This window comes from Octodon degus, unplaced genomic scaffold (genome assembly GCF_000260255.1).
Source record: "Octodon degus isolate 3935 unplaced genomic scaffold, OctDeg1.0 scaffold00041, whole genome shotgun sequence".
Classification (NCBI taxonomy): domain Eukaryota; kingdom Metazoa; phylum Chordata; class Mammalia; order Rodentia; family Octodontidae; genus Octodon; species Octodon degus.
The window spans coordinates 12,698,564-12,723,159 of NW_004524617.1; the positions used below are offsets into that span (position 1 = coordinate 12,698,564).

The 24,596-nt window shown below is 36.5% G+C and overlaps 1 protein-coding gene and 1 non-coding gene across 3 annotated transcripts in view; both read right to left on the reverse strand.

Moving 5' to 3' along the window:
- Pola1 (DNA polymerase alpha 1, catalytic subunit) overlaps positions 1-24,596 on the reverse strand; it is a 345,612-nt gene that overhangs the window by 279,605 nt on the left and 41,411 nt on the right. For both annotated transcript variants that reach the window (XM_023715420.1, XM_023715421.1), the window contains exons 18-26: positions 22,985-23,074; positions 20,731-20,847; positions 16,379-16,554; positions 13,866-13,995; positions 13,264-13,383; positions 11,683-11,782; positions 9,704-9,828; positions 7,092-7,241; positions 6,552-6,674 (exon numbers count right to left, since the gene is read on the reverse strand). In XM_023715420.1, coding sequence (XP_023571188.1) covers positions 6,552-6,674; positions 7,092-7,241; positions 9,704-9,828; positions 11,683-11,782; positions 13,264-13,383; positions 13,866-13,995; positions 16,379-16,554; positions 20,731-20,847; positions 22,985-23,074 — 1,131 coding nt within the window. The remainder of the gene's footprint in view (positions 1-6,551; positions 6,675-7,091; positions 7,242-9,703; positions 9,829-11,682; positions 11,783-13,263; positions 13,384-13,865; positions 13,996-16,378; positions 16,555-20,730; positions 20,848-22,984; positions 23,075-24,596) is intronic.
- Positions 10,323-10,451, reverse strand: LOC111816832. Its single transcript, XR_002821159.1, has one exon.

Below are 24,596 nucleotides of genomic sequence, written 5' to 3' on the forward strand. Positions count from 1 at the left end.
ATCTCGAAGTGATACATCCCTTGAAATATTTTACATAAGTATTAAAGATGTGAATAAAAAAGCCACACTTTGAAACTTTTAGGAGAATGTAAGGGAGAATTGTTGTTATTGGAAAAGTTTTCGTAAGGAGAAAAAAAAACCCCACATAGTGCAAAGAAAGAAAAATCAAATATTTAGCATTAATATTAAAAAATTCTGAATCAGACTACAAATAGATAATCCACGGAATTAAAAAAGGTACAATGGCTAAACAAGAATTATTAGTGTTGAGTATCTAAAAAATTCTAAAAGACATAAAATCCAACAAAATAGGACATGTATGTTCATATAGGCAACTCAGACAAAAAAATGGAAGAGACAACATACACCAAAGATGCTCATAAAAAAAATGAAAATGAAAATCACAGGACCTTTCCCGCTCATGAGACTAGGAAAAAATTTTAAATCTGCTAGTAAGTGTTGACAAGAATGCAGAGCACTAAAAATTATGTAAGTATATTTACAAGTATATAGTAAATATAAAACACCTCAATGGAAACATAAACAAAAAATTGAAAGAGGAAAACATCAAATTCGTTTCCAATTCTCTTTTGATTAGCTTCTGATACTATGAGGAAGTTAAACACTGTCTCCAGCTAGATATATGAAGTTAGCTATTTAATAGAACATAAATTAAATGATTATCAACAAAATTTCATACTGCTTGCAGATATGAAAATTCTACTTCTAGAAATACAACAGAAACTTTTGCACAAGTGGCATCTACCATAGCATTGCTAGAAAAAAAATCTAGGGGTTCGATGCCCCATGTGCCATGCCAGCCCTGCCCCTGAAAAGGCAATTGAGCCTGGGTGTGGTGGCACATGCCTATAATCCCAGCACTTGGAAGGCTGAAAACAGGAGGATCACTACATGTCTGATCTGTGTAGTGAGACCCTGTAGCCTCTGTACTAAATACATTAAAAAAAAGAAAAAGAAAATCTAAAAAGTGAAAACTTAAAAGATGTGGACAACAGAAGGATAAAGAAAATACAATTTTCTGTATTTAATCTTTGAAGTATCTATGTAACATGACAAATCAAATCTATACAAGTATCAAGATGGACACACTTAAATTGGGATATATAAATTAAGGTGGGGCCGGGGAAAGAGCTCAGTAGAATAAGCGCTTGCCTGGCAAGTATAGGGTCCTGAGTTCAATCGCCGGTACCACAAAACAAAAAACAAAAACACAAACAAAATAAAATAAAGTTTTCCACCAAGCTTTGTGGGAAGGTGGGGAACTAAGAGCAAAAAATTATGCATAGCATGCCACATAAGTAGCTAAAGCTTTTAATGTTCCACATGTATATTTATATCTGTATACTTATATTTATATAAATATGCTACAGAAGAAAAAAACCATAGGCAAGTGGGCAAGGATAAACTGAACCCTGAGACTGTACCTCCAAGGAAGAAGTAAAACTAGAAAGCAAAGAGGGTAGAGAGGAAATGGTCTTTAGTTGTCTCTGCAATATTTTACTGCTTTCACTTTAATTTTTACAATTATGTTATTTTTAAGAAAAAAGATCAGAAAAATAAAACTTTCACTATTTCTAGGTAAAGATAAAGGGTTCCCTTAAGAACTATAAGATTCTCTTTCACCACTGACACCAATGAAGGGTAACATCTTCTGTCCTGGTGCCATTCCCAAGATTATCCCAGAAAGCCTAACCAAGACAGCAATGTTTGCATGCAATGGTTTGGGTGTGCTTTCTAAATACAGATTTTAGCTCTGACCACAACTGAAAGCTAAGCAGTCTACAATCACTTGGCAAACATAGGCTGGGAAAACTCACTTGACTCTACCGGGCAGGAGAATGAAAATGCATGGACTCTACACTCAAACATTAGAGAACATATCTACTTGAAAATGAAATCAGAAATCCATATCAAAATTCATTTTCTGAAGAGCACAGAAATAAAAGTGTAGAAATAAAACAATGACAATGTCACTAAGTACTAATTATTCCATAAAGACAAATATTTCCATTATGCAAACGATTATGCACTGTTTATATAAATATATAATAAGTTTTAAATTTCTCAATAAAAAGTAAATAAATGAAAAGAGGCAAAATTGGGCCAGTGAGAGATCTCAGAGGTCTAAAGCACCTGCTCAGGCAGGCACAGGGACCACAGTTCGATTCCTGACACCACATGCAGTGCCAGCCCTGCCCCCAGGGCCAACTGAGCTGGCCACACACACACCAAAAAAAGAGGCAAAATTATATATCGGAATCATTTCCAATTCTCTTTATATCAGCCTTTGGCACTACAACTTAAGAGAACTGTGTATAATGCCTCCATAGAAGCAATATGATTTAGCTACTTGGTAGAAAAGTTTGCTCACTATGGTAAATTAAATGATTATTCTATCAAAACTTATGGCTCAAAAATCATCACTAAATACTAAACAGATTATTATAATTCTTTGGGCCAGTTTTAACCTTTAATAGTTCTAAATTAACAGAAGTCTCAAATACGGACAGATTTAAGTTACTAAATGGCCTTCACTATTGTTACAGAATAAAATCTTTAATTGATTAATGATCTTAGGGTGTCTATCGCCATCTAGTGAACAATCACTTCAATTACCACACCAGACACTTGACAACCAAGAGTTTTTTTTCTTAGTTAAAAAACATATGCCCACTTGGTGCTGGAGGCTTATGCAATTTCTTGTTATGCCTCTCTACACATACAGTGAGAACACAAATACAGATGGTATTTGTATGGATTCACTTCTGAGTGTCTACAAATGAAGTTTCCATATTACTTCTCTGAAAACATTGATTTCATTATTTTAAATAATTTGCACACTATGAGGTCCCTCATAGAATTCCTTAACCTTTAACTAATTTCTCTACCACCAAGCAATTAAAAATCACACAAGAGTTTAAGGATGAAAGATCAGACTTGTAAAAAGACAATATTGATGCCCATTTGCCACAACTATTAATACCTTTATTGTAAACCTATTTTTAGAAGTACAATTAGTAATTACTCTGAGTATTCTAGCAGCCAGAATACATTTGATTACAGAAATTATTAGGTCACCAGAGGCAAATCTGCATGATTCCAACAAAACTAAACACAAAGGAAACAGACTTAAAAAGGAAGGGGGGAACTTCAAGGCCACCCCAGACTTGTTTTACACACATCCAAATACAAAATGGCATAATGTTTTCTGCAAGGGCACACCAACAGGTTTTCTCATTAATTTTTAATTGAACCTTACTTAATCTACTGTATCCTACAAGGACTTTAAAAGCAAAGAACTTATAGGATCTCAGGTTATATTAATTTATTACCAAAATCACTAGTTTAATGTTATGAAGACATCCCCAAACTGGCTCTCATTTTACATTTCATCCTTCCTACCTCTTTAACAAGTAAAAAATGCTGAAAATTACAAAGACTTAATAGCAATATACGGAAAATGTTAGCAAATCCAAAGAGATATTAGTAAACTACTTCTATCTACCAGTTCCAATAATTACCACAAATACTTAAAGCATTTTTATTTTAGCAAATAATTTCTTCAGAGGACTTTAGATCTTCTTCTACAATAGGAGTTCCAGAGGAAAGTGATATAGTTACTATTTCTTATTAACCTCCTATTACAGGCCTACTTTCTACAGTTACATGTATCATTACTGGGGGGGGGGGGGAGTAGAAGCCCAAAACTTAAATCACATGATTTCATTTGTCTGAAATTGTTTCTCAGTGAGGCAAACAGGTCTTTTTATAATTTATTTATTAAAGATTTGCTGTGGTTATACTTTGTGTAACTGAAAAATAAAAACTGAGTTTAAACTCCCTATTAAAAATCCAGCTAAACGAAAATATTGCCCTTAAAATACAATAGATTAGGGGAGTAGGGGAGATCATTGGACAAATTTGGGGCTTATCATTATCAACAGTGCCCTTTTAAGCTTGTGGATTTCTGAGCCAATGCAGAAAATGTAACAACAGGGATTTCCCAACAGCAAGAGGCACTCTCCAAGGGAGTAAATTGTCAACTATTGCCTCTCGTGAGAAACTTAAGAGTAACCTTGATCCAATCTCAATAGTCAACCCATGTATTATCACCCAGTTGGGGCATAGTGAGTACATTTCCTAATACAAAAATAAGATGGTATTCTATCAGAAGCCACTGGATACACATACAGAAATAAAATTTAAATAATTTTGAAATAAACTTAGCCTAAGAAACCAAAAACATCCTTCCCTTGCTTCAACTAGCCCCTAAAACATCTACATGTTTCTTATGCAAAAGAGGTCCATAGCTTACAAGGAAAATCAAAAAAGATGATCTTCTAGGAATAAGAGGTTGAATATAAAGCAGAACCACAGTCAGGAAAGCATTCTGAGATAGAACAGACAATCCCAATTCAGTAAAAGATTTACAATGGTGAAGACATGGATTCAAATTCAAAATAGCTACTTGTTATTTTTACCTCTTTGAATCTTAATTTCTTCATTTGCCAAAAGGCAACTTTATTACCTATGTCAAAGAATTCTGGTGCGTTGGGGCTTTTTTTGCTTGTTTGTGGGTTTTTTACTTTTTTGTATTTTAGGGAAGGGTCTACAGGGTGTTCAGGGCTACTAGATCGGACTTGTAGTGATCCGCCTGTTTACAGCCTCCCAAGAGCTGGGATTCCAGGCACGTGGAATCCCACCATGCCCAGTCTCAATTGCCGTCTCAGCATGCCCGGGGGTGGGGGAGGGCTGGTGTGGTTTTAATAAAATATAGCACACAATAACATCATATATCACTGGTGTTCAGTAAATGCCTTGCCCTTCCTCACTGTACCCTAAGCCAAGTTTCTGTCTTAGAGTTGCCAACAGAAGAGTGACTTGAAACATTTGGATGTCTGTTTCCATATACCAGTTGACTATGTACTGTCTAACACAGTAGCCACTGATCACATGCAGATATTTAAATTATAATCAAATCTAAAAATCCAGATCTGGGATGAGGAGATAGCTCAGTGCTCTAAGCGCCTACTTGGCAACCACAAGGAGCTGGGTGCGATCCCCAGTACTGCATGCCCTGCCAGCCCCAGAACCTTGGACATGCCATGCAGGCCACTGAAACCAGGCGTGATGGCACACGCCTGTAATCCCAGCACTGGGGAGGCTGAGACAGGAGGATCACAAGTCCAAGCTGCATAACAAGACCCTGTAACAGATAAATAAATAAATAAAATATTTTTAAAAATAATACAATAAAAATCCAGATCCACTTACGCCTAGAGGCTACTCTATTGGATAGTACAGACACAGAACATTTTATTACTTTAAAGTTCTGTTGAACAGAGCTGGTCTAGACACTAAAGTAGGAATCAGTAAACTATTTTTCTGAAGTTTCCAAACAGTATATATTTCAGCCTTTGCAGGTCATTCAAAACTCTTATCTTGACTACTTGGTTCTGCTATTATCACAAGCCAGCCATTGATAACACATAAATGAGACTGGCTCTATTTTAATAAAATCTTATTTATAAAAATAAAGCTGGATTTGGCCCACAGGCCACAGTCTGTTAATGCGTTTTATAGTATTTTGAGTCCAGACTCCTGAAAACAAGCATTATCCCCATACCTATTACCGAGGATTATCTGTGAGACAGAGCAGTCATAAATTCACAGGTGGGAAAAACTAACAATGGAATTAAGTAAACTGAATATTTAATGTAGCTTTTCTTTTACAAAGCAAGCCTTGTGTACACTAAAGCAGATGAAGCTTACAGTATTCCTAACTTGACAGTACCTAAATGCATTTGATACCTGGCACACAATTCTAACGTCAGTAATGCTCAGTTCTTAACTTTGGCCCTGACATATTCCTGGAATCCTGCATTTATACAGCTTATTACTCATCTCAAAGGCAACACATGTAAGACAGAACTTTTAAACGCTTTCAGAGTTTTCTCAATCTGAAGTAAAAGGCTCCACCAGCTATCCTCCTTATTTCTCCCGTTCTCTCACAATCCAACAGACACTACTGGTAAACACAACTAGTTTCCTCAGGTCACCTCCTCAAAGCAGCCTAACCTGACCAATCTAAACAATCTCTAAGCCACATCTTATTTTAATTATGTACAGAATATTTACCTCTATTATACCACCTTAGTCATTTTTTACATTTATTTATTTACAGTCTATTTTCCCAGTCTTCTCCCTAACCCATGTCCCTGGCCCAAGTCTCACCTTCCTTACCACTCTGGGTATAATGTAAAGTCTTGTGACAGTAGGGACCAATAACCTATCCCTAGTGCCTAGAGCACAACCTGGCCATATGTAGATGTTCAATAAATATACACACACATATGAATACACAGAATTAATGAATGAATTCATATTTAAATGCCTACTTTTCTCACAGTAGTTCTAAAAAAAGGGATATTTGAAACTGAATAACTAAGTGACAAACTTGGCTCTCCCACACTGTAACAATAATTAAAAATACTCTCATATTTAGATATGAATATTATTACACCATTTACCTCTCTTCCTTTGTATGTCACCAAGGCAGCGAGTGGTTTGGCGTAAAATCTGCTGTAGGAAAATCCCAGGCAACCATACATACTATTTGCAGTGAGCTTCAAAGCCTTCTGTCGAATGTCATACTGCAGGCCGCACAAGGACAAAAGACAAACAACAGTATTTGCAGATGTTTTAGCATTACATTAGGTCTCTTTCTACAACACCAATGAGAAGGAGAACCCCCTTGATATCTTTGGGGAGAAAAAAAGCACTCTTAATTAAAATAGCCAACCTGTCCTCCCAGATCCACAATGTCCCAACCTCCTAGAAGTAACTAAATACAGATTCCAAAGCTCCTAGAATTCAGAAAGATCTTGTTTAGATACAGCCTTTGCAGACAGTTGACTTCTATTCTGAGGCAATCTAGTGTTGAATGGCTACCTACTCACAAATAACGTAAGCACATGCACTTGCCCACAGTGTTGTTTATACCACCCCTAAAAAATCAAACTGCACAAGCTAACACTGTCATTCAGACATCTTGTAGTGAAAAGATATACCTGAAGAACAAGGTCTGGATTTAAATCTTGTTGCTTCATTAGCTGTTTCACATGTTTTCTCCTCTCCACCAGCTTCCGGATCTCTCTGGGCAAAATGCCCATTTCTAAGCCTGGCTCTGGCAACTCAGGGATTTGTTCTTGTTCTCCATCCTGATAAACACATAAAAGAAACTTCAGACAAGTTAAGTTTTGGTAAAATAAATTTCTAAAATAATATTTGGTAGGAACATCAGCCCATGATCATGTCTTAAACTTATCTTTGTTCTTCAAGTAGAGATCAATAATGCCTGGGCAATATAAGAAAGAGCTGACTGGGTTGCATGCCACTGCCCTTTTCTCCACACAAGTCTAGCAGCCTGTACTTCTCCTTATCTCATTCCTGAAGCTACTCACCAGTTAAGGGACAGACTTCTACACATGCTACCATGCTCTCTACAAAAAGATGGAGGAGTAAAATGTTTGGGTAATAGTTTTTAAAATTAAAATGCTCAGACTTCTAGGATTAAAAAAAAATAACCAGCTGCTAAACGATTTAAACGGTTTGTACAAGCAAACAAAATGCTATAAAATTTTAAAACTATCATAACAATTGTAGTAAATGTTTTAGACTGAAAATAAAAACCTAAATACTAAATCAGCAAATTTCTTTTAAGAATTTGGAGCACATTTAAATAGGCCATGACATTTTCTAAAAATTAGTAAAACATATTCCTTAGCATGTATGTAGTACCTTTTACCTATAAATTGCTTGGCAATTGACAGAAGAATAGCAACATTTTAGAAAGCAACCAGCAGTCTTCTTATATTAAAATTTATAGCAGGAAAAAGTAGGAAAAGCATTAGAGCATTTTTTTCAAGCTTCCATTAATTCTATTAACAGGCTACATTAAGAAGAAAAGCTAGGCACATTTGCCCTTTCAAACATTCAAAATTAAAAATAAACCTCTCTGCTTAAAGTATGGCAAGTCAATGCTATCTGATAACTCAGCCTTTACAAAGTGTCTGATTTTATAAAGATCAGTATCTTCAAGAATATGCACACTTTCAAGAGTAACAGGGACTTATTGTTTTCCAATATAGTACATGATGATCACAAAGCTACTAAAAAGATACTGGTATACACTCCAATTTATTTACAACCACCATGCGAGTCACATAAAAAGTAAACTGAAAAGATTCAGTCAGGAAATTTATAATCCACTCCCAGCTCTACCACTACTACCTATGTATCACTAACTACTGTGAAGATCAAGTGAGGTACAGCACATGAAAATGACAACAGAATCCATAACTGCTATTTGTATTTGTTAGATGACCTCTAAGGTCCTTCCACTCTGAAATGATTCTATTTTATCTTCAGAATCCAAACCGGAAAGCTCAAATAAACAAGAGTGGTAAGCGGCAGTTGGAGAAGCAGGCTGGATAATAATTATCCCAGTGCTGATACGGTAGTAGGACAAAGCCTTAAAAATATTAATCAAAGGCAATTACTGTTTTGGGGGGTTGTTTGTGAGTACCTTCTCCGTAAAATTATCCTCTAGTCTCCCAGAAAGGTATAACCTTAACAACCCGATTCACACTCTGTGAATCACTCCTACAGTCACAGGTGATGGAACCAGAGATGCTCACTGACCTAGGCAAGCCTAGCAAATTCTCCCTTCGGGGAATATGGAATTGAAATTGAAAATCTACTCCTAGACAGGAGGTCGGAAGTAACTGATATGTAAATTATGGAGCCAGAGGGCATATAGACATCTCAGCTATGAAGGGAGAGGGTGTACAGGAAGGAAGGACAGAAGGAATAAACAAAATGTGAATATTCCTGTCCCACATACAGACAGGAATATTATATCACAATACAAAGGAATGAGAAACGAATACATGCCATAACACAAATGAACCTTGAAAACAATGTTAAGTGAAAATATACCAGGTACAAAAGGCTATATACTGTATGACTCCATTTATACAAAATGTCCAGAATATGTACATCTCTACAGGAAGAAAGATTGCCTACACTGAGAGAGATGAAGGGATTAGCAGAGATGCCAGCTAAAAGGTTTCTTTAGAGAATAATGAAAATGCCCCAAAGCTAAATGTGGTGATGTTGCAAACTCTCTGAATATACAAAAAACTATTACTATACACTTTAAATAGGTCGCTGGTATGGCATATGATTTATACCTCAATAACACGGTTTTTAAAAAGATAGAACCAATCTGACTCTCCTTCTGCCCAATCCTTCTTTTTGACAACTACAAACGGCATAATTAATGTATCCTTTAAGAGTAAAAACTAAAATACCACTGTGGCTCTCTTCCTGCTTCAAGCAGTACTTTTTTTGGTTGCTGTTTGTTTTGCTTGTTTTGTTTGTTTGAAGTACTGGGGATTGAACCCAGGGCCTTCACAATGAGCTACATCCCTAGCAAGTTTTCTTGTTTTTGTTTTGAAGCAAGGTCTCCCTAAATTCACTAAATTTCCCAGGTTGGGATCAAACTTGCAATCCTCCTGCCTCAGCATCCCAGATTCCAGGGATTTACAGGTACATGCTATCATCCCCAGTAAGCAATACTTTAAACACAGATTTCAAGAGCCCCCAGCTAAATACAAACCTCTGCAACTTTCTGTGGCTCTGAAGCAACTCTCTGCACTGTTGTAAAACAAATATTAAATTCCTGAATTATGGAAGGATATAAACTATTGAAGTCCAGGAGCAAAATGAATTTATCATAAAAACCTGAAATAAAAAGGCACACATAATCATAAAAAGTCTGAAGAAAACCACTACCAAAACATATTAGAAGTACAATATAAGGTATGGTAAAAACTAAATACTATCCAGCACAGGGAAGCAGATAAAACAAATTAAAAGGTTGACTACCACACCACAAAATGATTTGGGTTAGAATGAAAACCCAGATCACAAACGGTCTAAAAGATTTTGTTTCTCCTTGGAACCAGCTATGAGTCCTTTACCTAGCAGACCCAAAGCGTACTATTCCTGTAGACAAACACCATCCCATGGCAATTATTTTAGAGAGCCATCATATCCGTTTTAAAAATGTGTTCTTAAGCTCTCCATCAAGCAATCATTCCTTCCCACCTACTATACCCCAACTAAAACCTCAGTGAGTGGTTATACATATTTTTTTATAATCAGACCTTTAAAGAAAATAACAGCCAACCCACTTACCCATACTGACAACACATTAAAAATCAGACAACAGATGCATATATAAATGTCAGAACGATACACCCTTATACCTTGCAAAGGGTGAACAGAAAGCTACTGTATTCTCTAGGACTTTCATAAGATGTTATCTTCACCTCAAGAAGAAACTGAATAAAAAGAAATGTCCACTATTGAGACAATATTAGTAAGGGCAAATACACTGACAGCTTACTCTGTCTCAGACAATCCAGCACAGTGATAAAACAAATAAAAAAGTTGACTACCACATCACAAAATGATCTGGATTAGAGTAAAACTCCAGATCACAAAAGGAGAGGTCTAAAAGATTTTGTTTAAACCTTTAAATCCCTCTGGGGTAGAAAACATTCATGGTGTTTTACAGAAGAGGAAACTGAAGTTTACAGGTTAAGCAGGCAGCTCAAGATTCCAAAATCAGCATTCAAATACAGATCTAAAACCAAAGTACTACTGTTCTGTGTCACTCCAACAAAACTGTTCTTGTCAAAAAACTCTACTTAAAGTGTTAATTGATATTAAGGGCCAGCCAGATAGCTCAGCAGATTAAAGCTCCTGCTTAGGCAGACACAGGGGCCTGAGATTTGATCCCCGGCCTGCTGTGCCAGCCCCACATCCCCGTCAGGGTGCACTGAGACAGCGATTAAGACTGTAATCCTAACACTTGGGAGGCTAAAAACAGGAGGATCACTACGAGTCAGATCTGTGTAGTGAGACCCTATAGACAATGTACTTAATACATTAAAAAAATAAAAGCACAATAATTTCTGAATGTGAAAATAATTACCAGAATTTTTTTAAAAATTCTAGCTCCATGTGCCACAAAACATCTTTGTTATTCTTCACAACAGGACAAAGTGATTCACTGTCCTGTTAATACTCAATTTGGTAGATTCTAGAACACTGGACACAGGCAGAGTTTCCCCCACCTACTCACACAGAAACAAGACAGAGATGTTCCCCAAAAAGGACAAAAAGCCAACTAAATCCAGGACCAAGGCTTGGCAAACTATGTGGAGACCACCAAACCCAGCCTACTGGCTGTTTTACTGCTGCTCATAAAATAAGTAGTTTTCCATTTTTAAGTGACTAAAAAAAATTAAAAAAACAGTATTTCAAGATACATAAAAATTTCATGAACTTTGAATTTCAATGTCCACAAATAAAACTATATTGAAACACAACAAAAATATTCACATTTATTCTATGTTAGGTGACTGGTAAATTAGATTTTCATAGGCATAAAAGAAATAAATTCATAATGAGACTTATTTGCTGACATCCAAGACAGTTCAGGTCTTCCACTCTTCCACCTTCTCACGCCTAGCTCTGTGAAGAAATTCTTCTACTCTAGGTGCAAAACAACCCACTGGCCATCCTTACCAACTTTGGGATCCAAAACCAAGCCTCCAGCATAAGCTGCCTTCTTGCGTCCTTTCTTGTATTTATTGGTATCTCCATCAATTTCTTCCTCCTCATCTCTCTAACATCAAATGGAAAAATAACTTCATTGACCAGCAACTAATTAACTAAATAACATTATTTCCTCTCTTCCAGTTATATTTTGAGTTCTAACACATGTTACTTACTTTTAGTCAATAGTGCTACCTGTGGGGAGAAACAGTTATAACCATGGTAGTTACTAAATAAATCCCATGAGTTAACAAACGTACAAATTCTACTTTCATATGTTGCTGAATTCACAAAAATTCTGTATTTATTAATCAATGAATATAAAAAATATATTTTATATTATAAAAACTAATACTGTAATAGGGTTCTCTATTCATTACTTTGATATTCATGATGTAGAAATATAAAATACTTCATTAGGTATTATCACTTTTCTCTTTTCCTCTAATATTCTGGAGAATATGTGGCCCAGTTGACCTCAAACTTCCAACCCTTCTGCCTCATCCTCCCAAGTGGTAACATAACAGGTGTCACCAACCTTGGAACATTACTGTTTTGAGATGAGGTTTCTCTATGTTTCCCGTGGTGGCATTAAACTCCTGAACTCAACTATTCTCCTACCTCATCTCCCATGGAACTAGGACTATGAACACATCACCACATCTAGCTTCTTTTTATTACTAGCATGAATACCTTGAAATACGTATGCTCATATACTGAAAATCCATTCCCAAATAATAGCCAACAACCAACACTTCTGCAGAAGTTAAATAGCTCTAAATTAAAAATTGCTATGCCAATTTTGATGTCATAAAGCCAGGAAAAACAATAACTTGCATCATCTTTTAACATTCAATTCCCATTCTAAATCAAGTATTATCAATGCTGATAAAGCAACAGCAAAGCTAGGTTTTAGATCAAATGTCATAGAAGGCCAAGGCCACTGATACAGGCTAAATATCCCCAATCTGAAAATCTGAAATGCTGAAACATGTTAGTATCAACATGATGCTATAAGCAGAAAATTCCACACCTGACCTGAATGTAACAGATTCCAGTCAAACTAAAAACATTGTGTCCAGTTAACATCAGGCTGTTTGTATAAGGTGTATATGAAAATAAGTGAATTTTGTAATTAAACTTGGATCTCATCCAAAATCTGAATCAAATCTGAAACACTTTCAGATTAGGGATACTCAATGTTTACAGAAAAATGCAACATAAAAATTAAGGCTCATAGGTTCAGGGAAATAAAAGGCTTAACTGACATTTAGCTTTGGGCTTTAGGCAGGAAAATACTTTCTATGTACAGTCCTTTATCGGAGATCTAAATGTTGCCTTCAAAGAATTTCATATTTCACAAATAAATTTGTCTTCATAGAGAAAAGCAGAGAAGGAGACAACCACACAAACACACTTGACATGGTTTCTAGTACACAGAGGATTAATTATTTGAAAACAGATGTTATCACAACAAAAAAATAAAAAGCTATCTAGGTAATAAAAAGGAGGGACAAGAAAAGGCAAAATACTATATAATTTCAGACCCACCAGTTTTTGCTGAGGCTTTCTGAAAATCTGCTTGTCAGGCACAATATAGTTGTTTTCATAAAATGCATGCAGCAACAAGAACTCGTTACGTTCAGACCGTCCACCCATCAGTGTCCTGGACTATTAAATAGAATTTCTCTTTAAAATTTGAGCTCAAAAGTGCAACAAACAAAAGCAACTCTGAATTGGTTCCTTTAATCACGATGCCTCCTTCAAAACTACTAACAACAAAGGCTGCTTTTAAAACTATTAAATTATTTCTAACATTTTCTTTAAGTTCTATGGTTAAAGGAGACAAAGACAGCGTAAAATATTGACAAATTGACTATTTCCTTACTCCAAAATGGACCACTCCACCAAAGAGAAACATCCAGATGTTAGAGAGATGATCCTTATTTTTGCCTAAATTTCAACACACTGCACCTGGCATTCCTCCCCCTCTCCCAACCAGTTCTTCCTTTTACAAAAGAAACCCAGCTTTCAGAATCCAAGTTACTCATTTTATAAGCATGCATTTAGACTCATTATCATATAACAACTACCCCAAGCAAACACTGAATCCAACAGGAAATGCTTTTTCCCCCTTTCTAAGTTAAATTTACCATAATGTTTCCAGCGATGTTAGTGATCTGCAATGCTAATGGAAGAACATTTAGCTCACACATGATCTGCAAAATGAACTTGGCATCTTTCCAGGTGTGTTCCAACAGGTACAACAGATGAGAAGATTCACTGTACAGAAAAGTAAGAATGAAACAGAATCAAGTAATTAAAAGAAACAATGACTATAATCAGAACTTCATATAATATCACAAATTTTTGGTGTAACTAACTTCAGAGCAGCAGAACCTTGGCTTTAGAAATGATTTAAAATAGATCAGTATATAATTAGTAATTCATTCATAGCACTGATCCTAGTGCCCTTCTCTGAAACACACACACACACACACAAAAATTCCAGTTACATGTTAACTATGAACCTGAAAACTATCTAAATCCTTTCATTCATTCAATCAAATAAGTACTGCATATTTACTATGTGTCAAGCATTGGCTGTGACCAAAAGAGACAGAAATTCCTATCTTTATGGAGGAGTATAAAAAAATTAAAAATGGTATGTTATACGATGCTAAGTGTTAAGCAAAGAGAATATAAAGTATCAGGAGCAGAAAGTAAACTTTTAGAGAACTGAGGAAAACTTTACCGAAAATAAAGACATGAAAGAAGTGAAAGAATGAACCTTCTATATGGGGACCTGAGGGAAGATCATTCTGGGAGAAGAGAGTAACACATTCAAGGGCTTTAAGCTGGGCAGCAGTTTTATGATGTGGAAGGATATCAATAAGGCCGGACTAGGGAGCATGATGGAGAGTAGGAGATAAAAGTCAGAGTTAACAGAGCAGAGGCATTGGGAGATTTTGAGCAGATTTAATTTTTATTTATTTATTTATTTATTTATTTATTTAGTGGTACCAGGGATTGAACTCAGGACCCTGCGCTTGCCAGGCAAGCGCTTATTCTACTGAGCTATCTCCCTGGCCCCAGAGCACATTTAATTTTAGCAGGACAATTCTGGTCCTGGGTTGAAAACAGACCCCAAGGTGAGCACAAAAGCAAGGGGATTAGTATATAAGACCCAGTGCTATGGTTTGACCCCTCTGAAACTCAGGCTGATATTTAAGCCTTGTTGTGAGGCGTTATGAGAGTGAAATCTCAAATAACCCATGAGTTAATACCAGGGGCTTATATGAAGGAAAGACAGGCAAGGATACCCACATGTACCCTCTGTCACCAGGCGATGCTCTGCACCACCTAAGCCTTCCCAGGAAGAAGGGAATCACCTAATGCAGCTACCAGACCTTAGATCTCCAGCCAAACTTAACCTTCTTCCTTTAAAACTTGTATCATGCTTTTAGCAACACAAAATGGTAGTTTAGACCAGTATAGGTCCAATGCAGGCGAAAAAAAGTGGTCAGAGCTAGATAGATAGATAGATAGATAGATAGATAGATAGATAGATAGATAGATAGATAGATTTGTATTTTTTAGGAAAGGGTCTACAGGGTGCTCAAGGTCTCACTACTAGATCGGACTCGTAGTGATCCACCTGTTCACAGCCTCCCAAGAGCTGTGCGCCACCACGCCCAGTCTATGAGCTAGATATATTTACAAGATATAGCTGACAGAATTCACTGAAAAATCTACTGCAGGACATCAGAAAGAGGAATCAAGGTTGCCTTGGAGGTTATGAGCAAAGGATGAAAGACTTTAGAGGTTTCTAGTCATAATGGAAAAAGAGAGTTGCCATTAGTTTCATAACAAATTACTACAGAAAAAACCCAGAGGGAGAAAATGAGGAATTCAGTTTTAACAAGGTGAGTTTCATATTAGACACCACATAAAACAGGCAGGTCAATAACATGAGTCTGGAATTCCAGGGTAGGGGGAGTACCAAGCTGAAGATAGGTGAGAGGCATCCATCCACACACAGTATCTAAATTTTTAAGACCTGAAATGATTACCTAGAGCAGAAGCATTATCAAAAATGGGTACCAGTCCAAGGACTCAGGAGAAAGAAGCAAGAAAGGATGAGAAATGGCCAAGAGGTAATAGAAACATTACTTAAGAAATAAGCAAAACTGGGAATGTTGCTCAGTGGTAGAGCATTTTGCCTAGCATGCACAGACCTTGGGTTAAATCCCTAGCAAAGTAAAGCAAAGTGAAAAGGACAGAAGAGAGAAAGGAAGAAAAAGAAACCAGCAAGCAATAACTATAAATAATTCAATAATTTCTCTATTTCTAATTTCCAAATTTTCTACACTAGTTCCTAAATAAGTGAATTAATGGTGGGAATTTAAATTTATATCAATTTCCAAATTGCTATTATCAAACATCAGAGAATATTCTGACAGGTGAGAGAAGTGGATATAAACTGATCAAATAAGCCAAGAAATAAGCCAGTTCAAACAATGAAAGTAATGGATACAGTTGTGCTGGTGTGGCTAATTTTCTGCCCCAAGGTACCACTGGTTCATATCCCTCCACCATGAAGACAGCAGCGTGTCCTACTGTTGCTAATTTCAAGACTGACAAATCCTGAAATCTAGGCTCATACCTGTACATATTTTGCACATTTTCTACTGGAATTATAATTCTTTCAGTTTTCAGAATCTGTTGAACAAGTTCAGACAAATGATAGCTTTTACAATGAATCAATTCCTTTGCTGAAATTTCCACATCACAGATCATTCGGCCACAGGTAGCATTTCTTTCACCAAATCCACTCCGGCTCTACAACACAGGGCCAAAAAGAAAATCGCATGAAAAGAGGAACTATTGGTCTATCTTATTTTGAAGCCAGCACAAAAAAATTATAATGAGTTCTCTTTCTTCCACTCATCAAATTTTTGAATGTTGGCTATGTATCTATCTCACACTCTTCTGGCCATTTTGGATACAGTAGTGAAAAAAAAAAGATTAATGACTTCATTTGAGATACCCAAGAAACAACATAAGCAAGAAATTAGGTTTAGCAGGTAATGAAAATATGGCAAAAGAAGGAAAATAGAGCAGAGCAGGGTAAGAGGGACAAGGAATTTGGGAGGACTGACTCTTAATAGTGTGATCAGGATAGATTTCACTAAAAAAGTCATATAAAGAAAAACTTAAAGGGGTTAGGACTTAGCAAGTGTTTGGATGAAGTGCTAACAATGACCTTAACACCTTAAAGACATAAACAGAAAAAGAAGTCAGTACAGTAGCCCCAACTCTGTTCCACAGCAGCAGAATCCTCTAAAAAACACTTTTTATAAAAGGCAAAGATGTCTAAGTTCTCTGATGAGGCAACATTTTATTTATAAGCCTTATGTAAAATAAGATTTTAAGTACTAAGCAATACCAGATTTAAGCATAAGGTGCTCCACATAAAATCTACCAAAAGCTCCTGCATATGTTGCAGAGTAATAATAAGCTTCTCTTCTGGAGAGTTAACAACCTAAGTTTGCGGATCAAAAATTGGAGAAAAGGAAGGGCTGCAAGGTCAGCCAACATTTTCACCCTAGACTTCCAAGGTCAGTGAAGACTGAGGACATAGGAGAACCTATACTGTAATATCATGTAACTCAGTTGTGCTCCAAATTTTCCGATCAAGGAGATTATGGAGCCACAGAGGAATGTGATTGATGATGTAGAGTGTGCCTAAGGAGAGCCACATGGAGAGAAAACTTTCTCTCAGGCTTTCACAGAGAGCACATTGGTCAAGCAATGGCCGTGACTCATCCACATGGCTGACACTGACAAAGGATCTACAAAGTGCAGTACAGGGTTACAGGATAAATCCTGAGGGTACCTGACTGACCTTATCAGATGCAAAAGTTACATTTCTTGTTATATAGGTCTTGCTTTGTCTTGGTCTTAACCATCCAGCAGAAAAGCATAAAAACAAGGTATATAAAGTAAAGTCATATTAAAGATATGCTGAGCTGTAAAAGGCTCTAGTCAACAACTTCTGTGGATAACCCACTACTATTGTGGACTACTGGACAGTGTTGGATTGTTTTGCTGAATTGATGCACCTATAGTATTTAGATGCCAATAGAATTTCCATCTCTGACAGTACTAAACAAAAAAAGGGGATACAAACAAAGGACCATTTTGTATTTGTATATACAGAATAGCTAGGATAGATATACAGCTTTCGCTTAATTCAATAAGAAAGATTTGTAGTAATAAGTGTTTGGACAGGATATCCTGTATGCTTCTTGTACTTTGGATAACCATGAAGAAGATAACGATGTACTTTGTTTTTATACTTTTCAGACCAAGATAAAGCAAAACCTATGTAACAAGAATTGTAACAGATAGACAAGGTACAAAGAGAATGAAGACTGCAGCAAAAGGGAGAGGACCCAGGAAATGGAATGCATGCTATGTGAGGGTGTGTGTGTGTGTGTGTGTGTGTGTGTGTGTGTGTGTGTTTACTGGCCTGTAAGTGGCTATTAGTATCTATTTGCTAGATACTCATTCAGGACACAAAATAGGGAGGTATGTATCCAGTGCCTCTTTTAGACCAAGAGAAAGTGAGAAAGCCTGGAGGGAAAGCTGTCATTGCATGAAGTCCTGGACAGCAATGGCCAAGGGGAGATATTTCTGTAGGTTTTTATAAAATCAATTCATTCTAGACCAAGCTACAGGACTATCTCCGCCCCCTCTCAAGAAATGTTTGTCAAGATATATTTTGTTTCTACGAGCAACATTTCTCATTCTGACATGTTTGGAAATCCTACTCATTCTCTGCAGGTGCTCAACACCAATGGGACTGTTACACCACACTTAAGTTCCCCTCAAATGCCATCAAAATGACAGGCTGACACTGAAAAGTGGGATAACACAAAATTCTAAAAGTGTGTTTATTCTCTAAAAGTAGTATCACCCCTACCTATACCATTCCAATGAAATATTTGAATGTATGAAAAAGAACATTATAAGGGCCAGCCAGATAGCTCAGAGGACTAAAGCACCTGCTTAGGCAAGTGCTAGGTGACTGAGGTTCATCTCTATGCCATGCTGGCCCCACCTGGGTGTACTGAGATGGTAATTGAGATTGAGTATGGTGGCATGCACCTATAATCCCAGCACTTGGGAGGCTGAAAACAGGAGGATCACTACAAGTCTATTCTGCGCAGTGAGACCCTGTAGACCCTGTACTAACTATACATTTTAAAAAGAACATTATAATACAGCCACCACTCACAATTAACAAATATTACACTTTTCTTTCTTTGTTCCTACTTTTATTTAAAAAGCAAAACATTAAAATTGAAGCTGAAAGGGTAAATAAGGACCAAAATGTATAATAAGCATTGTGAAATATGAAAAAAAAATGATCAAATGGAAAGAAGAACTAGGGAGGAGAGGAGGGGAGAGAAAGGAATGGAAAAGAATAGAAGGAAAAATGGAAACTAAGCTTTTGCAAACAAGGAGGGGAAGAGGATTGAAAGGAGGGGAGGGAGGGGAATGGAAAAAATAATTAAAATGCATCATTTACAGATACATATTCCTTATGATGAGTGTTATCATTATGTATATCTAAAATGTACCAATAAAATTAATTTTTAGAAGTTGAAAAAAAAAACAATTGTAGCTTTTGGATCTAATAAGGTCAGTCAAATCCTCTCAGGATTTATCCTGAGACCCTGTACCTCAGAATGTAGATCCTTTGTCAGTGTCAGCCATGTGGATGAGTCACGGCCATTGCTTGGCCAATGTGCTCTCTGTGAAAGCCTGAGAGAGTGACTTCTCCCCATGTGGCTCTCCTTAGGCACACTCTACATCATCGATCACTTTCCTCTGTGGCCCCACAATCTCCTTGGTCAGAAAATTTGGGACACAACTGAGTTACATGATATTACAGTACAGGTTCTCCTATGCTCTGAGTCTTAATTGACCTTGAAAGTCTAGGGCCAAAATGTTGGCTTTCCTTGCGGCCCTCCTTTCTACTGGACTATTTTGGAATATTTTGCTGAGTTCACACACCTATAATATTGAAATGATGGAACTACACAAGAAAAGGGGATATAGACGAATGACCATTTTTTATCTGTGTATTCAAAATGGTTAGGATATATAGCTACATTCTCTTAATTCAAGGAATAGAGGGATTTATTCTAATTGTGTTTGTAAATAGGATATCATGTCTGCATCTTATACAGCAAATAACCACTAGGAAGGCAGTATGCAATGTGTTAATTATTGGAACTGTCCTACCAATTTGATTTGAAACTGTCTCATTGCTATTTATTTCTCAATACAATTATGGAAAAAAATAAAAATAAAAAAAGATAACAATGTACAGTGTATTAATTATTGAAAATGTCCTATTAATCAGCTTTGAAACTGTCTCATTGATACTTGTTTCTCAATAAAATAAAATAAAATAAAAACACAAAAGCTCCCCATAGAAAGCAAGCAGGGAAAATAATGTATATGGGCTGTAAGAGTCCATCAGAATCTGCGTTTACATCACAGTTGGTCCCTTATTTGCTACATGATCTTGAGCAAATTATGTTACCTTTTTGAGAATGTCTGTAAAATAAAACTGGAGTTGCTATCAGAAGGAACTACAACCAAAAGCACTTATCCTGTTGCTTTCTTACATTCCACATAAGCTCCCTTCTCTTCATTCTTCCCACCCTCTGCCTATAAATGGAGAGTATTGTCAAGCAATATGTAAGTGCTTACTTGGTACACGATTCTTTGGTTATAAGTGCTGATTTTTAAAACTATCATTTTTAACAAATAAAATGCTATATTCAAAGGTAAAGATGTTTAGTGCCCAAGTTAAAATGTACTTAGGTTCCTATGACAAGACGATCAATTCATATTTGAAAAATTGCATTATGTTCCCTGATAGCTTATCCCATAGTAAAAAGCCAGATGACAAATAATATTTTGAAAAATTATTATTACCCCAAGCTTTGGCATGTTGGATCGCTTCAGTCGACCTATCTTGGACCAGTGAGGAACTTTGCACACATTAATTCTCTGCAGCAGCACTTCCAGTTCAAACCCATAAATGTTATGACCCTAGTCAGAAAAAGGAGGCAGTCAATAACATTATAACAAACGCAAATTAGAGGATGTATCTTCAAATGCACAGAATTTCTTTGCCCTTTCTTTTTCTGGTCTCTAATTGAAAACATCATGAGCTTACCTCCGATTGTGGGTCCTTTCTTCTCAAGGAATTTATTCATCAGCAGCGTTCATTAGCCTTGACATTAACAAGGCTGCTACACAGATTGCTGGAATAAACTTTATTTCATACTAATTGATGCAAGGTTCATATGATGTCTTTTAATTTGCAGCTCATGCCTCACAATCTCGGAGGCAAATGCAAATTTTTAATGTCCTGCATTTCTTAGGCAATCAATAAAAGCTATATTCAAAACTTTCATTTTGATTCCTTAAAAATAAAGGCCCACCTATGTTGTCTGACCTTGACATAAGTCCTCTTAGAAAACTATGGAACTGCATTTAGTTTCTTCTTTAAAAATTGAGTTTAAACACTATCGAGTTAGGGCATTAGTCAATGTACAAAATAACCACAAGTAGTTCAAATGAAAAACTTAAAACAAGGAAATAAAACTATACAGAATAGAAAATAACTGAAAAATGCAGCCAGATCTTTCATTTCTATAATAATTTCCAATTTTCATGCAAATAGTATTATTTTCATACCTGTTTATTAAAAATAGATGGTTTCAAATAATTTAGACCAATAAACAGATTTTTATTAACTTTAATGAAAAATATATACTACTACTTAGGGTAGAAAAACATCAGAAAGAAAACAGAATGTCACTGCCATGGGCTGAGAGAATGGGGTACTAACAAGTATGAAGTTTCAATTTTGCATGATAAAGAATTAGAGATGGATGATGGTAATGGCTCTACAACATTATGAATGCTTAAAAGTGGTCAAGACGGTTAATTTTGTTATGTGTATTACTACAAATATATACGTGTGTGTGCCTAATACATATAACCCACTATACATTTATAATAGGTTTTTATTTATGGCAGTACTGGTGATTGAACCCAGGACCCTGGCATTGACCTACATCTTCAGCCCTGTTTTTATTTTGAGACAAGGACTTCCTAAATCACTAAGTTGCCAAGACCGGATCTGACTTACAATCTTCCTGCACCAGCCTCCCATGCCTCACTTTTTAAAAGCAGTTTTGTCTACTAAATTAAAATACCCAAAGGACATGAGGAGGTCCCATCTTAAATTAGTGAGCCTGGGATCAGAGATCCAAATCCCATGTTAAGAAGGTTCTGTTTTACAGCTAGCCTTCTCAGAGACAAGGCTCTAACACCCTAAGACACTGGTAAGAATCCACATGCTCTCACAACACTAGTTGTATTACTGCCAGATAAGGTATTCGAGAGTAAAACAGACCCTGAAGGATATGGCAAAAACTCCTGCAAGGCTTCGGTGTAACCAAATTACTGATATCATATTTAAATATAGGTGCTTATAGCCTACCTTCCTTTGGAAAAAATATATATAGTTTGATCCATTAACCCAATAAAAAAAGACAAAAGAGGTATTTCCATTATGAAGCTTATAAACAAAGGAAAGCCAAAGGATATATAAAAAGCTAAAATGATATTCCATGACTGCTAGAAACCAGGGCAAAACAATTCAATGATTAGTTCTCATCTTTTATTACAAAGATACCAAGCTGACCAGGGGAAAAAATTCCTAGATCTGAGCCCTCAAAGAAATATGCAGAGATATGTTAGTTCATAAAATTAAAAGTTAGTTTTGTAACTTGCACCACAGCGAGGGAATTAAAATCCTGTGACCACTATACAACTGGGCCAATAGGCAAAAACTTGGAAGAAACTAACACCTTATGCATGTGTACTTATGATGTGCTTATCTGTAAGTGTAAACAACTGGACTATCCTAAACTTCAACAATAACGCAAGAGTTGATTTTATGGTGGAAAATACTATCTTCTAGTAGGCTAGCATTTTTTTTCCCTTTCTCTTAACAGGAAATACAGCAATTCATGCCAGTCCATTGAGTAATTTCACTGAAAATATTCTTTGGTGCTCAAAACTAAATAACCAATAAAAGGTAAGTGACCAACACATTACACTGACAAAAGCCAAGGAATGGAGAACTTCACCACACGACCAAATATCTACTCACCACCAGCACATCAGGATCGAGTTTGTGTACTTTGGCAAGGAAAAAGCCCAGCAGTGTTCTTTCGGATTCGGCAACCTCAGCTTTTACATTCTATGAGGTAAAATCGTATTAGGCACTCACAGTTCTAAGTAGTTCAACCAGGATGAAATCTCTTAGGGTTAAAAGAAGTCACTCAGAAAACTAAAAGCAGCAACGGAATTTCTGATCCCAGGTTTTATAATACTAATTACACAAAACCTCGGAGGAGCTCATTCTAGTAATATGGATGTAAATAAAGCAAAATGGCAAGGGTTAAGCAACAACAAGAGCAGAAATGTCCTTCCACAGACACATGTTTGTGCGTTGGACACATTTTAAAGCACCTAAATCAGAGCATCTTTCAAAATATTCATACTTTCCTATATAAGCCCTGGTAGACTTCACTGTTCATGTACTTATCAGGGAAAGAAAGCCCAAGGATTTTATCAACTAATTTCAAATAGTGGTATAAGAAAAAATAAGTAGAAAATAGACCAAAACACATGTGAGAATTACAAGTGTTTTATGTATACAGAAAATCTATCTTCAACACAAAAGGTTCCAACTCAGATTACTGAGTATAAAGCAGGTATTTAAAAGATCTGCTTTTATTAGAAATCTCTTAAAAATGAAAGTTGATGGCTGTTCTCTACAGCTAGCATGGTTTTTAAAAAAGTCAGTTAAGACTCAAAGAGAATTCTCCCAGGCCATTTTACTTGGCTAGGTAACTGAGGGCATGTCATAAATGGTAGCCTAATCTAATAGTATACCCTAGCTGCTGGGCTTCTCAGACCAATTTAAAATAATGTAAGTGGAACCTCACTCAGTTACTTTTAATTTTGTCAAGTAAGAACCCTGACAACCCACAAATCTATCAACACTACTGTTTTCACAAAAGAAACAATCTACTCTCCCCTCAAAAAGAAATTCTCCCAACTGAATACATTTACCTTTGTTAAAAGCTCACATTATACTGCCCCCCCCCCCACCTGCGCAACTCCATTTTCCTGAGGGCCTGTGAAAACTTCTTCATGGAGCATATTGGGGGTTTGGAGATCACGAATCAATTCTGACTAGTCTACATCAACCTTGCCAAAACATGGCTCTTTGAGACCCACAGTATTCCCGACTCCATTTGGTGTCCCACAGGCTGGAGAGGGACTCTAGCCAATGCCTTCTCAAATGGTAATCATATCATTCATTTTGGAAAAGCTTCTTATGAAGGTGGGGTTGCGCTTATATACTGATACAATGCATAATTCCATTATTTTCAGGTAGCAAAACATTTAAACATTGTCAGATATATTTCTAGTTTTGGATTTTTAGTACATTTTAATGGGCTAACAAGTTCTGCCAGCTTGAATCACCAGTGGTATGTGCACAACTGTCCTGTTGGCCAGCTTCTACCACTCGTGTAGTATACACAACTGTCCCATCAGGTGGCTTGTACCAATGGTGGTACAAATGGATCTAATCACTTTTTTTTACAGTTTTTTAATTTATTTAGTGTGTGTGTGTGTGTGTGTGTGTGTGTGGCCAGCTCAGCCCACCAGGGGGCGGGGCTGGCTGGCATGTGGTGCTGGAGGATCGAACC